General features: G+C 34.2%; 3 protein-coding genes across 3 annotated transcripts; 1 reads left to right on the top strand and 2 right to left on the bottom strand.

The window, feature by feature from the left end:
• On the bottom strand, positions 1-10,670 carry LOC105151435 (testis-specific serine/threonine-protein kinase 3). Its single transcript, XM_087412699.1, has 6 exons — positions 10,503-10,670; positions 10,248-10,417; positions 9,941-10,090; positions 9,416-9,713; positions 454-630; positions 1-238 (listed from the first exon to the last, which is right to left on the bottom strand). The coding sequence occupies exons 1-6, from the start codon at positions 10,668-10,670 to the stop codon at positions 92-94; spliced, it is 1,110 nt and encodes a 369-aa protein (XP_087268825.1). The 3' UTR covers positions 1-91.
• A 1,142-nt stretch (positions 10,671-11,812) lies between these two features.
• tsu (40S ribosomal protein S12 homolog tsunagi) lies at positions 11,813-13,257 on the top strand. The gene is made up of 4 exons (XM_011065132.2): positions 11,813-12,017; positions 12,369-12,515; positions 12,618-12,879; positions 12,969-13,257. The coding sequence occupies exons 1-4, from the start codon at positions 11,957-11,959 to the stop codon at positions 12,997-12,999; spliced, it is 501 nt and encodes a 166-aa protein (XP_011063434.1). The 5' UTR covers positions 11,813-11,956; the 3' UTR covers positions 13,000-13,257.
• A 251-nt stretch (positions 13,258-13,508) lies between these two features.
• On the bottom strand, positions 13,509-16,126 carry Rpt5 (26S proteasome regulatory subunit Rpt5). The gene is made up of 3 exons (XM_011065131.2): positions 15,892-16,126; positions 14,059-15,192; positions 13,509-13,802 (listed from the first exon to the last, which is right to left on the bottom strand). The coding sequence occupies exons 1-3, from the start codon at positions 15,931-15,933 to the stop codon at positions 13,692-13,694; spliced, it is 1,287 nt and encodes a 428-aa protein (XP_011063433.1). The 5' UTR covers positions 15,934-16,126; the 3' UTR covers positions 13,509-13,691.

A 16,126-nucleotide genomic window follows, 5' to 3' on the forward strand; every position in this document is an offset into this window, starting at 1 on the left:
TTTATGCATATCTTTTTTTTATTTTGTAATTATTTAATATTCTATTCAATAGCTTTATTTTACAATATTATTTTTCAATGTTACATGAAACTTATGATTTTGTGTTTAAGTCAGTTTTTTTGTTTTCTTGGATAACTTCATTCGATTTCTCATCTCCTTGAAAAATGGTAGGTCCAATTGATACTATAAATTTATCAGATACTTTGGATTCTTTAATTGCAGATATTGTAGGTTCACCCTATAATAACATAAAAGATATCATCAAGTAATTCTTTATAAGTAGCATAGGGCGCATTCAAGTCGACAAAGCGGCTAAGTCTGTTCACCAAGCAATTAAACATGATTGGTTGGATCCACAGGTAAGAATTAATTATGCTCATTTGCTCGGCAAGCATGCGGCTTTGCCATCTTGAACTCGCCCATTGACAGTAAGTTGCATGGATTAATTCTTACAATAAGTTTGTCACTAATTGATGTTTGAGCAACAACAGATGTCTCGAGCCAAGCATCATTTTTTATACTATTGATGCGTAATCGTGCAAATTGTGGTACTAATATACGGCTAATGAGCGAACGACACGGCTGAGATACTTTAGGATGTTTTGGAAACACTACTCTATTTTGTACTTGCTAAAGAAAGGAATGGAATACATTAGAAAAGAAGTATGAATCGCATAATCAGAGAGAAACCTGAGAGAGAACATCTTATTGGTTCTCGCCTCCGAAAATAGTAGGAGGTTGACATAGCTAGATCACGTCTAATAGGATATCTGAACGAGTCAAGGCATAATAGCGTTGATAATACAGTGCGTCAAGAATCTCGTGACAGAGTGCCAAGCAATGTATTCCGCTAGGATGGGATGAGAGGGGAGGAGTAAAGACAGAACAGTGCGCCATTGTCATGAGAAGGCGGCAAAAGTTCAAATTTAAAAGGGTCTGTTGCAGACTAAAATTTAAAATTAATCTATAAATGCTTTCCGAAGGATTGGAAATAATTTGCAAGAATTTGGAATAACAGTTCCCTTCATCCGAGACGCGATCGATGGCCCGCCGAAGATAAAGGGCTTTGGAGTTAGTGGACAATTAAATATGAGAGTAGGATATCTTACTGGGGGAATCCATATTCACAAAAGGGATCGTCTACTAGGTTTTTGTGAAAAAGACTATAATTGAAATTATAGTAGTTGGAACGCAACCGGTTAAGCATAACAATCGCTTCTCTAGGAATATTTTTGCGAAAATACCAAGATCTAGAGGTTTTCTGAAATATATTGTTAAAGTAGAAGGAGCCTTTAATGTATGATACGTTCTCGAGATAACGATAGAAATCTTTGTTGAAGTCTTGTTTAATAACGGCGAAAAGATCCAAGTACGGAACTTTAAAGTTAAGTTCAATGCCCTTACGGATAGCTCTTTTGGCAAGATTGTCGGCTTTTTTATTTTCCGCTATGCCCTTGTGCGAAGGAATCCAGATTGAAGAAGTTGTACCTGCATAGATACGTCACCAGCCTCCTACAAGTTCGCCCTGATAAGGGGCGATATAAGATAATTATTCGTACGGTCGCGAATGGCCTCGCGAGACCGCTTCTAGAGTCCGTCATGATAGTGATGTGGCTCAAAGAAGATCGAGAGCTACCAGTAAGATAATTAGAAAGCGAAAGCTTCAGCAGAAAAAAGCAAAGTGTAAGAAGAGAATTTATACATAAATTCAGCTTGGAGTTGCGGGGAGTAAACTGCCGTCCCGACATGCTATGATCAATATAATTCATTCGAACCATTCGTACAAAATACTGTGGACCCAGCAATTGGATCGTGAAAGGCCTGCACAAATGCTGTCTGAGCACATTGATTAGGGAATTAATCAATTTCCAGGATGGCATTAGGTAGAGAGTGAAATGAAGGAGAAATAATAGTAAATTGGAATGAGTATCTATAATTAGGAAGGATATAGGAGCAGTCGAGAATATATAGTGAAAGGACCACATGCGAAAATGAAGGCGATCGGAAAACGAGAACGCAAGTAGTCAAGCTTATTGGATCCTTGAGCTAAATCGCTCGGCTCATGAAGTTTGGAAACTGCCAGGTTATGGAACTGATCTTAAAAAAATAACGGGATGCCAAAATCTTGAGTGGAGGCTCAAGTAGCCTCGGCATAAATAATATTAAGGATGGTCGAGATACGGTAACCGAAGCACAGTCGCAAAGTCTGATTTTGAATAACTTGGAGTGCAGCAAGGTGATTGTTGTCCAAAAATCCAAAGATGTTGAGAGGAGCATTCAATAGAAGCACGCAGCATAGATCTATAAAGTGAGCAGATGGGGAAGAACCCCCCAGGTGTCGCGCAAAGCCGAGAGGACTTAAAGAATATGTTTGCTCTTGTTGGCAATATATTGCATATGAGGCTTTCCAGATAATTTGGGGTCGAATAAGACGCCGAGAAATCTAACTCTGGAGAAGGGAGATATGATTATCCTAAGCTAATGATTATCCTAAGCTACACAACAAGGAGACAAGGAGATAATTTTCTTGTTAGAGAAGACTATCAATTGTGTCTTGTGCGGAAAGATTTCCAACCCGCAAGATCGAAGAAAAGTACTCAGATTATGAAGGGATTGTTCGAGAGAGTCCGAGAGTCGAGCACATTCTTTATATACTTATTAGTGGCACAGATGACGTCATCCACGAATTGTACTAGTTCCATGGATGGAGTCTCATTGATATTGCGTAAATATGTGTATGTTAAAGAGCGTCGGATTGAGGACCAAACCCTAAGGGATACCCTTGAAGGAGAATTTGGGGTTGATGAGGGATGGTAATTCCACCTCCCTGGTGGAGGAACTGAATAATACGAGACAATATAAGATTCCAGATAAATGAAAGGGGGGAATATTCATAAGAGAAAGTTTCTGGAGAAGAATGTGAGGTAGGACATTATCAAAAGCTGATTTGATATCAATGAAAAACACGACGATATCCTGTTTCTTGAGAATGAATACTAGCAATGAATGTAATAAGATTATCCTGACAAGATCTGAATCTGCGAAAACCAAACTAGTTATTAGATAGAATATTGAAGAAAGGGGATTCGATAAGTTAGTAAAATCTATTAAGAATTATCTTTTTTACAATCTTAAAAATGCATGAGAGAAATAGGGCGATCTCCGTTACTGTTAAGCTTGAGGATAAGGTGCACAAGAGAGTGTGACCATTGAGTCGGAAAGACAGAGCGACGAAAGAGATTAATGATTCTGAGGAGGCAGCATAAAGGAGCCATTTGTTGTCGAAGGCAATCTTCCGAGATGGGGCGCTTATCTTTACCGCAACGAGCGCAACGAGATCTGTTCTTGCAGTCAGCATTTACATAGTCGTAATGAAGACAGGAAAAGCACATAAGCACTCTGGGGAAATAAGGGAGGATCGGGAAGTTTATACAGGAAAGAAACCAAGCGTGGGAGGAATTGTTCCCAGAATTTAATCATAATAATTCGCGAGAGTGTGGAACATAACTCGCCGTTCTTACGTTCCCTAATATTTAGACGCTTGGCGGATACAATCTTGTAAGGTGAGTTAAATTCGTTGAGGATATTCTTGGATATATCCAGTGGGACGTTTCTAACCGCGCCGGTACGCATAATTCGAAAAGTAGAGGGATCGCCACTACCATCCGAGATGCGGTGCACGAAAACAATATAGGGGGGAAGACCCTCATTATACAGCATACGCTCCCCCGGGGCTTCACTTCCGGAAGACAGAGGGCGTAACCTTCAACGGGGGATTCTTCGGCAGAAGACTCGCCATCGTGGGAACGTGCAACGGAACGTTGCTGCTCCAACGGACGTCCACAACTGTTGTCGACGGCATCCCAGCAATAGGGCCGAGAAGGAGGAAGGATCAACACCTTGAGTATGCTGCGACAAAGTGAGTCATCCTCACTAATCCGCTCGATTCGTATTGTGGGTTGAAGAGATATCCGAATTAGACTTTTGATCGACTTTAACAAGAGATCGCGAATGCGAACGAATCGTTGAAGAGGCTGGGACATCGAAAGAAGGATTTTCCAAGCCTTCTCTTCTTTTTCTTATCTCTTTTTTTGATCTTACTAGAATTCTTACCCGTTTTCGCTGACGTAATAGAAGCCGATTTTCTAAAAAAAGTTGCTGCTGAAGTTCATTTGGTAGCTTGCGTTGAAAAAGATTTCGATAAATCAATCGCACATCTAATATGCTCGAAAAAGCTCTCGAAATCTTCTAGTGAAACGATTGTTAGTAAATGGCGGGCCGGGTCGGGCGGATGAGGGGATCCCCCAGTCTGCATAGCAGAGCCGGTGAGCAAATCGAGTAGTAAAAACGCAGATAAGATGAATTAAATGCAATTACTCACAATAAGAACCTCTCGGAATACATGCGAGAGGAAATAAATACAAGCCAAAACTCAAAATGCATGAGAGAATAAAGATTAGTAACGTGCAGGTGTAGCAGGGACACAGAAGTCCACACCAGTCAGGAGCTCACAAGTAAGAGAAGACATGACTTTTCTTAGGGTATATCGTCCATTTTTCAAGGCTGAAGATGATAAATCGATATTTGTTCATATAATCATGCTACACGTAGAAAAGTGGACGTTGCTATGTAGTTTATATCCACTTTGTCAGAGTAGTGTGGAAGTATTTTGCGGTTACAGGTTTTGGGTCATGTTCTCTCTTAGGTTTCTCTCTGGTATAATCAATATATGGGCACAGTATAATCATACCCATTGTGACAGTGAACTTTTTTGTGATCTGCGCAATTTTTAGTGCGCATAGGTCGGTTTATACACTTAGAAATATGGCGGATATATTAGGAATTAACAGAAATTCAAATTTAAGAACCTATCCTATCATAGCTCTACTGTGTACACTTCACAACATGGCGGTGAATCATGTGACTAAAGAGTCTACATAGAAGTCGTAAACGGTCATGGAGTCTTAAATCGTAGGAAACTGACCAATTCTAATCGAGTATTCTTATATTTGATTATGATTGATTTCCTACAACTTAAGACTCCACGTCTACGATTTCTATATAGAGGACCCTTAAGAACTTATATTAAAGGTGTCGACGTTCAGTGTCGCTACTAGATATGATTATACTGTGATATGGGTGCATTCAAGTTGACAAGCGACCTGCTCGCCGAGCAAATGAACATAATTGATTGTTACTTATAGATCCACTCAATTCATATTCAATCGATAAATATGCCTAACCACTTTGCCATCTTGAATTCGCCCATTTATAAAGATTATACACATATATGTAAGTAAGGGTTTGAGCACAAGAATTATCGTAATACTAAGAGGTTCCGCACAATAAAAGGGGAACAGAGAATAGAGAATAAGAATTTCAACCTATCAGAAACTATGTTCCACAATACATTATTTCTAATAGGTTGAAATTCTTATTCGAATATTTTGTGTTTCGATTATTTAAAAAGCGTTTTTATACAAAATAAATGCGTTTTTAATAAATATAAAAGTTATATTATATTATACTTTATTTATATTATAAATATTAAGCTATATTATATTATATTTTATTGTATTAATATTATTTTATATTTTATTGTATTAATATTATTTTATTTTATTTTTTTAATTTTTCTAATTTTATTTATTTTATTTATTTATTTTATTTTATTATTTTTTTATTTTTATTTTATTTTATTTATTTATTTATTTTAATAATTAATTATTTACAGATTTTAATATGTCATTCAACATTATTAAGATTGTTTTGAAGATGTAAATAAACATCACAAATTTGTTAAATTGCTAATCAATTTAACTCGTGATATTACTGCGGTAGTTTAATGGAGTTAGTGTTTTAAGACCGAAAAATCATTTCAGCGCGCGTTTCTAAGAACTATATATGTATATAAATTCACACAAGAATCATACAAGCATTTAAGGCTTTAATTTCTATAGTTTGTGTTATTTATTTTATTTTATTTTATTTTATTTTATTATTTTATTTTATTAATATTATATTGTTATATATATATTATGTTTTTATATTTATATAAAAAAATTTATTAAATGCGTTTTTATACAAAATGAATCTGAAATACTTTTTTCGATACGTTTTCAACCATTACCACGCATGCGTGCGTAACATGCCTCAATCGTATCACCTTCTAATGTGAAGCAAATGGAGCGTGCTCTTAATTGATCCATGGAGTATGCTCTAATGTGACGCAAACATCTAATTGCCATATTGGTTCCGATGAACGCGAACGTATTGGAGCGTGTGACGCGAACAAACCTTATAGTACGATTAATGACAAAGGTAAATGTTAAGAAGAGCCCAAATTTTGATAAAAATACATTGAATTGATGCGTTTTCGTGTAAAAATAAAGATTTGACAAGAAAAAGTATCGCTCTGCTCCATGAACTGAGATATTAATATTTAAAGTCAATAACTATTCGGGTTAGAAAATCTGCCATAACAGTGATGTTATGCACTATGCTGTAAAAACATAAATTCTCTTCTAAAATAGTGAATTTGTATTTTAAAAGCAGTGAATTTGTGTTTTTAAGCAGTATTATAAAGCAGTGAATCACTGCTATGACATTTCCAATCCGAATATTCATTAACTTTAAGAATTAATATCTTGGTTTACGGAGCAGAAAGTGACACTGATTTCTGATCAAATCTTTATTTTGATGCGAAAACGCATCGATGTAATGTATTTTTATCACAATTTGAGGTGAGTGAGGTTTTTCTTAATTAACATTTAGCTTTGTCACCGATGAGATACTATTAAAGACCGATATCCTTACGGGAGTTTGCGTCCTTGTGAATATTGAAATGATAAAGAATTAAAAATTGATAATATTGCACTAATTTTATGATTTAATAGTTTAATAGACGTATTCATGCATTTAGAACTCAATAATTTTAAAAAAAAATAATCAATTTTTCTTTAAAATTGTGATTTCAGTATTATCGTCAAAGTTTGATTATCAACAGAGATGATAACTGCAGAGAAAAAATTGTAATTTTTCGACAATATATAGGATACTACATAAATTTGAATATCCACTCTCAGTTAATTAAATTTATTAAAATAAAAGAAAGGGCTTAGAACAATAACTAGTTGTTAGTTGTTATATTTTAAAACATTAAAACTATAAAACTAGGATATTACAGCTTTACAAATATGCATATTTATTTATGTAATAAAAAATTATGAATTTAATAATGTATTAGCCAAATATTTACGTTAATAATAGCAAATTTATATCAATTGTCGATAATGTCAGCGTTCTTCAATTATCTCCGGACCCTTGGAGCCCTTTTTATACTATCAAAAATTTGTCCAGGGTTGATGGTCTTTAATAGTATCTCGTCGATGCCTTTATCATTAATTGTACTATACAATCAAATAGAACCAAAATGGCGAATGAGAATACCTACATATCTAGTGTCTTAATATAAGAACAATGATCATTTTACTTTATACTTTTATATTTAGGAAAGATTATTCTATTTATATTATATATATATAGAATATATAAATATTTAAATGTTTCGTGACTTATTATAATTTAAAAAAAAAAGGTAATTTTTTAGAGAATAAAAGCTACGTCACCTCCGATTTCGATTAGGTTCATTCGATGCGTTTTTGCGTAAAATAAAAGAATCTGTCAGAAAAAAATCCGGGATTGTCTTACGAAGTAAGATATTGAGCGTTGACAACTATTGAGGTTAGAAAATCTGTCATGTGGATAGGCAGTAATGTTTATTGGTTCGACGTGGTTACGCTGCCTCGAACAAAAAAAAATAACATCCTATCCGCTTAGGGCCTTTGTACTACTAGAGGGGGAATGGTCTATCCAACCAATGAGTGGAAAGTGTGAGCAAGACTAAAGGTTTGTTCGCGTCGCATGCTTTTACATGCCCAACACGCTCTAATGCCTACTGCACATTGGACGCGATAAGCAATGAGCGACGAGCAATATCCAATAAGAGCTTTGCTTTGTGTCGTCACGTGAGAAAAAGCAGAGCTTTTATTGGATATCGCTCGTCGTTCATCGCTCAATACGACTAGTTGATTGGTTCTTATATTCTGATCCGGTTTAAACCCTCGGTGGAAACTAGGCCATTGAGTAAATTAATCAGATAAAAGAAAGAATCCTTGAGCATCCGTTGTTAATTTGAGAAGAAGCATATCTACATCTAATAAAGATCTTAAGCATCTGCAGCGAAATACCTTGCCGCGCTATATCGCAATAGTAATTTTTTTCCATATACGGGAATTAAAAATCGTCAGTAACAAGATACCTCTGACTTTCACATTTATAATGAAATCAAATACAAAAGTTGAACTCTGCAGAAACTTTAAAAAGTTAAAGATGATACACAAGCAAGAATTACGTTCATTCCAGCCTAGTGGCAAGTCATTAATTGCAGAGATTGAAATTGAGATTGCATTCACTACGATAAAATTTGAAATTCACATGTTACATACGTACGTTTGCTCTACGAAATTCTAAAGAGAAAAAAGTTTGGTGCCACTCGAAAACAGAATCCCCTCAAACATTAATCCTATACAAAGATTGCAGAAATATTGCAGAATGATTTCACTGAAACATTACAATATTGCATAGTGGTTGCGAAATGTTGCTGAATCATTGTTGCAAAATTCCAACAATGTTAAGATGTACGCTTTTTGTTATATTGCAAATGTTTCAAACAAAATGTTTCAGCAATATTGCAATGTAATGTATTTGGATAAATTTTTTATGAAGACTCTCTAAAATGAAAACTATATATATGTCTCACTAACTTTAATTTTTCTACAAATCACATTTCTAGTGATATGTGCTTTCCAAAAGCAATTTTTTATGATAAAACCATAAAATATTCCAATAAATATTATTTCTGAAGAAAAAAAGTCCGTTTTCTTTTTTCTGCACATGTACCAAAAGAGGATAGAAGAGGACAGAAATACATCTTTCTCTCAGTCTTGCTCACAATTCGACGTCCGTATTCCCCCTCTAGTAGTATAAGCTCTATGGTTCTCACATCTCGCATCTCACTTCATGAGTTAGAAATATTCCAAACACAGATACTGTCTACGATGCAATTTCTAGGCGGTTAGGTCCCAAGCGGATAAGATATGTTATTTATTACCCGCCCCGAACCAATAAGAACTATAGTCTATACATCCACTGTATACATGACAGATTAATGATCGTGTTACATAGTAACACTTTAGTTAACCTTAACATTCAATATCTCGTTTCGTAAGGCAGTCCCAGACCCTTTTCTGACAAATTCTTTCATTTTACACAAAAACGCGACGAACGAGCCTAATTTCATCGAAATCGAAGATGAGGTAGCATAAGAATCGACCTGAGTATACGCTGGGTATACCAGTCTTGGCATATACCTGGGTACCTTAAGCAGTTGCGCATAATTTGTATCGTCAAATGGCAGCCGACCATGAACCATAGCATAAAGTACTACACCCATGGACCATATATCAGAGAGCTGAGGCTGATAAGGGATGCCACGTAAAATTTCGGGTGACGCATAAGCATAACTACCACAGTAGGTTGTACTGAGAGGCCATTCGCCATTCTTTAACTTCATTTGTCCACGCGCGAATCCGAAGTCAGATAATTTAATATTGAAACGAAAATCCATGAGTAGATTCTCGCACTTTACATCTCTGTAAGAATTTTCAAGAGAGAATTATATTAAAAGATTATTCTCCAACAAGATCAATTTTAATAATCAATATTTATGAATATTAATGTAATCGATTTTGAATAATCTTTTTACTTATTATTAGATATAAGTTAGATGTAAGATCTCTCTCGATGAAACTTTATCACATCTTTCAACAATACTTTAAAAACTTTACTTTTTGCTTATGATAATTGTATTTTTCTTTACCTGTGCACTATGCCATGCTCGTGACAATATTCGATGGCTTCTAAAAGTTGTCTAAACCACCTACGGCTACGTAACTCATCAATGTAAGTATCACGTCGTATAATGTCGAGTAAGCTACCATTTTGCGCGTATTCCATAATAATATATACCCTGGAAAAAAAGCAAGTTTAGAAGAAATTGACAGGTATTCCTATAATAAGAATTCGATTTTTAATTTCCATTCAATCGCTCCTATGTATATCTATTCTGTTAACTCTCTAATCTGTTTACAAATGCTATTCAAAGATTAATCTGAAATTAAACTAACCGATGTGTGGTTTCTATTGCTTGCAAAAAGTGGATGAGATTTGGATGTTTTAATCCTTTGACCACTTCAATCTCACGAGGTAGAAATTTCGTGAGGTATTCTCCAGGCGCCTGGAATTTCGAGACTATCTTCACTGCCACTTGATAACCATAGCGATCAGATTTTGCAACCTACGCAAATACATAAAAATGTTTGGAATTAAAAAAAAACTGTAACATGAAAAAGAAAGGGAAAAGAAAAGGAAATAGGTTTTACTTTGACAGTGGCATATGATCCGGCACCAATAGTCTTTCCGAGTGTATAACCGTGTGATTCGAGCACTGTCAATTTCTTTTCCGATTTTTCACCATTTTTCTGGTCTGTTAATTTCATGCCGGCCTGTTGTTCTTTCGACGTGTACTTTATTATTGGTACCATTGCCATTTCCGATGAAAATAACGTTTTTGGCTACAAAAAAGGAAATTTAAAATAAATTGCAAATTAATAAAATTTATCTCCAAAGCTAATGCTCCGCTCGTCTTTCTTCCCTACAGTTTTACAAAATCAGTGTTATGTTGTAATTTATTAGAATTTATCACAGTCAATTTTTGTAGAATAAACAACTATTATAAGTAATATGTAATGTTTTTCTATAATAAGCATAGCGAACAGTAATTAATCCTTAAAGAAAAAGTAATCCTTATTTTATAATGAATAATTACCTTGACAATTTCTTCATATTACTTTAAGTAAGTACCTGTTATTAATGAAGAAGTCATTTTTCTTGTTGCATTGCACATGTATGAACTTTTATTTGTTAAACATGAGAGATTTTAATTTAAGTTTGGCATCTATGAACGAAATTTCGAATTTTTAGTGTTTTTTTTTAGACGAAGCGCATATGACAACTGAGGTGTGAAAGTTATCAGAGATCGAAATTTATAACGAAATCGATAACGAAGTCAAATAGATTTGAGTCCTAAAGAGAACAATATAGGTTGCATTCCGAGTTGCGCATAATATATCATTTTATTATTTCTTTATTAATTGGTGAACAATCAGGACAAATGATGCATCATACGCTTTTTTTTTGTGTAACTTAGAACACATATACATATATAGGTAGAGGAAAGAGTAAAGATAAGAATTTCAACCTATCAGAAATTGTGTATTCCACAATACATGATTTCTGAGAGGTTGAAATTCTTATTCTCTGTTCCTTATTCCTTTTAAGGCTTAAACACAATAGGCAACAGGGAATAACGAGCCAATCAGAGCTCTGGTGTATAAATTCGGTATTATTGGGTCATCTAAAAAGTATCCGCGGTACTTTGTCACTAGATATATGACTATCAACACACATCTAGTGACAAAAAACCGCGGATATTTTTTAGATGACCCAATATATCCCAGAGCTCTGATTTGACAACTCCCTGTTTCCTGTGCCTATTGCTTGTGCTTATTATGTTTAAGCCTTTATTGTGCGGAGCTCTTAAGAATCTGTCTCCCTGCTTTATGCTTAATGTCCGTGGTCACACATTAGTTCGCCATTGTGACAGGAATATTTAGTGGCGCTAAGATCGTCTTTTTCCCCTAAATCTATAATTTACATTTACATTGTTTGTGGTCATCAAGTGTTTGGCGAATTGAGCGAATGCTGGCGCATAATAAACGCGATATTTCAAAGATTAACGTTATATACACATTATTGAAACACTGAAACTCTAACCATGGCGGATGTTTTGGATATCGATAACGCTGAAGAATTTGAAGTCGATGACGAAGGAGATCGTGAGTCCCGTTCATTATATTTTGCGAGCATTGTAACCTCAATTTCGTATCAAGATTCGATCATTTTACTTCATATTTCATGTCTCTTACTAAGCCAAAAGAACACGGTGTTTCCCTATAAAGTCATTAAAAAATTTTATTAAAATTGAAAAGGTAGCTCAACTGAATAATTATCAAATTTTGAAACAGCGATTTTTGTTATTATTGAATTATTCAATGTTTAATATTAATGCAAGTATCGAACTCAATGTTTGAAATCGTTAGACAGAAAATGTGAAAGAAATAACAATAGTACTCAGATCATAACAATGTGAATGATGTAAACAATTTTTTTTATTTTTATGTTTCCAGAGGGTATCGCGCGTCTTAAGGAAAAAGCGAAGAAAAGGAAAGGTAGAGGCCATGGTGCGGAATTGGTATCTACGAGAGATGATGTTGGTCATTATGAATCCATGAATCTTATTGAAGAAGATGACAATGAGCCTGGTCCTCAGAGATGTAATAACATCTTTGTCATAGCTTTGTTAATTCAGTTTGAATTACAGAATTTATTTTTTATTTATAGGATTAGAACAATTAATATCCTTCATATATTTTTAGCTGTAGAGGGATGGATCTTATTCATAAATTCAGTACATGAAGAGGCACAGGAGGATGATATTCAGGACAAGTTCTCTGAGTTTGGCCAAATCAAGAACTTGCATTTGAATCTGGACAGAAGAACGGGATTTCTGAAAGGTTATGCATTGGTGGAATATGAAACTTTTAAGGAAGCACAAGCTGCAAAGGAGGCTCTAAATGGTACAGAAATTCTAGGTCAAGCTATCTCTGTCGATTGGTGCTTCGTAAAAGGACCAAAAAAGTAAATATTATATAAATACAATTACTTAGTGATATAATATTTGGATTTATATTGATATTTATATATTCTACATTTTTCTATTTTTATAGAATCAGGAAAAGAAGTCACAGAAGGCGATGAGAGTTATAGATTAATGACTATAATCATATCTTCTATCGTGTTATTTCAAGCAAATTATTTTATATTTGATAAGCATTTTTAAAAATGCTCGAAATATTTTCTTCACTAAGATTTTTGCTCTTTTGTCTTATATATCTATTCATAATCTACCCTAGATAGATAAAGATTTGTATGCTATCGTTAGTAAATAGAAGATCATGAATATTATCCAGATACAGCCTCTTGTATAAACGAGAACATTAATATTTTATGTGAATATCTCAGTTTGTTTTCTTTCATATACCTCTTATCTAGCAATAATTTTTGGTTTCACATTTATTACTATGCTTTATACCAGTTTGCATAAAATAAATGTTATTAAAATCTTATTTTTGTAGTAGATACAACTTCTTATATATAACTTCGAGTGCATGTAATATTTAATAAAAATTCCTATATCAAATATAAAATCTCATTTTTGAATTCATTGTGAAAGAATATTTTAGCAATACGAGAATAGAAGATAAGAATTTGTGGCAAAAACAAGCATAACATTTTTTTAATTGTTAATACATGTAACTTTGAAAAGTATTCATTTAGTCATTGTTTTTTATATATCTTATACTAGTCGAAAAACGAGAAAGTATAAAGATGTTCCTATATTTATTATACAAAAAATATATCTTAATAAATAAATGACGCGACATAGCATATTAAGCATAATAATTCAAGTTTGCTTTCTTTTTCGCTTGGACTTCATTAATAGCTTCCATCAAATCTTCATGAGTAACTTCTGTTGCATTGCGCCGTAATGCTATCATACCCTGAAACACAGTATGTTCTTATCATTATTCTAACAAATTATATATGCATTAGTAAAATCGAGTAGAATAAAATATTAACTGAATGGGACAATATATTAATTCTTGAGTTGTATGATTTAGTAGTTATTTAGTAGATTAGAATAAAATGACATATTAGTGAAACATAAATAGAAGAGAAATAATTTTATATTTAACATTGAAGTAAAAAGCAATTGATGCTTGTTATTATTGATTTATTCCGAACTTAAATACTTACAGCTTCTACACAGACAGCTTTACATTGTGCTCCATTAAAATCATCCGTGGACCTGGATAATTCTTCGAAATTCACATCAGGCGACATATTCATTTTACGCGAGTGAATTTGCATAATGCGTGCTCTGGCCTCTTCATTGGGATGTGGAAATTCGATTTTTCTGTCTAAACGGCCGGATCGCAGTAAAGCTGGATCCAAGATGTCGACTCTGTTTGTGGCAGCAATTACTTTGATATCAGCAGTCGAACTAAAACCGTCCAATTGATTTAATAACTCCAACATCGTTCGTTGTACCTCTCTATCTCCCGCCTTTTCCGAGTCAAAACGTTTTGTGCCGATAGCGTCTAGCTCATCAATGAATATTATCGCTGGAGCTTTTTCTTTAGCCAACGAAAATGCATCTCTGACCAATTTAGCACCATCACCAATAAACATCTGTACCAATTGTGGACCAGCCAATTTTAGGAAGGTAGATTTTGTTTGGGCGGCACAGGCTCTAGCTAATAGAGTCTTTCCAGTTCCAGGTGGACCATAAAGTAGAACACCCTTGGGAGGTTGTATTCCTAGATTCTCGAACTTTTCTTTATGCGTCATAGGCAACACAACGGCCTCGATAAGTTCCTGGATTTGTTTATCTAGTCCACCGATGTCAGAGTATTGCTCTGTAGGTCTCTCATCTACTTCCATAGCTTTGACTCTGGCATCATATTCAGCTGGCAGAGTCTCTAGTACAAGATAACTGTCTTTATTGACACCTACTAAGTCACCTGGTTTCAGAGATTCAGCGTCGACCAGACCAATCACAGGCAGGAAGTACGTTTGACGGGTTGATGTCTTTATAACCGCACATTTGCCCTTTCTTTGTGCATCTAAATCAACCACTGCTCCATCTTCCTCTCCCATATCTTGTGGGTCAACATCTAATAGCTCGATGACATTAGATACCAAGTATGGAAGAGTTTTGTTCACCTTAATCTTCTCAGTATTTTCCTTAATCTTATCGTTCTGCGCCTGAAGCTCATGTGAAATTCGCATCACCTCGCTCTTCATTATCTTGATTTCATTATCCAACAGTCGCGTACGCGACACGATTTCATCTGTAGACATTCGTAGGACGTCCTCTCCTAATGTTTCCTATGAAAGACACAATACATATAATCCTTATTTTTGTAAAGAATAAACAATCTTTCTTTTTCTTCTTTAAAAAAAAATTTTAATCATTTTTTTAATTGAGAAAATAAATATAACTTTATATTGATCAAAATAAATAAAAAAATTCAAGTATTATTTTTATTCTTTGTAGTTCAGAAAAAAATTACAGACAAAACGAAATAAAATAACATATTTTAATTAAACTATTTCTCCTTATAGTCTGTTTTGTGAAATGAAAAATCTTAATTATTCATTATTACTGCATCTTTAGATTTATTTACACTGAAAAAATAGATTAACTTAAGTGCTTAACGACAGCTAAATAATTGATATAAATTCCAATAATTTTACAGAAAAAAATGTATAAATATAAACACTTGGTTCACAGGTATTTGTATTTTACAAAATATCCTTTTTATATTATTTGCATTTAAGTAAAACAAGTTTCCTAACTATGCAAACAGAAAAAAATGAACTGATTGTAAGAGAGTTAAAAGAGACAACTAGAGAAAAAAAGGTAAAAGGAAGTAAAAAAAATAAAAGTTATATCAATCAATCAATTGTTGACTGTTTTGTTGCTCGCAAATATAACAGAATATAGGTATATATATATATATATATATATATGCTTAGATATGCTTGTCATTCATGCCATAACCTGCAAAATGCAGAATCGTGTACCTCTCCATCCTCCCAGATAGATTTATCCTCGAGTGTGGCCATTTGAAAGCTATGAGAAACTCTTTGTTGACTAGCTCCGACTTTTCCTACGATTGCACGCAAAAAATTCTTTAAAAATCAGTTCCGAAAGCAGTCCTGTGCTATTTAAAGTTCAGAAAATCTGCTACTCGCGATAGTCGCGACTGTGATGTGACAGTGTGCTGCCAGACGTGTCCCATCTCGCGCATGCGCCAGT

Source organism: Acromyrmex echinatior, chromosome 13, assembly GCF_024713525.1.
Source record: "Acromyrmex echinatior isolate Ae372 chromosome 13, ASM2471352v2, whole genome shotgun sequence".
In the NCBI taxonomy this organism is placed as follows: domain Eukaryota; kingdom Metazoa; phylum Arthropoda; class Insecta; order Hymenoptera; family Formicidae; genus Acromyrmex; species Acromyrmex echinatior.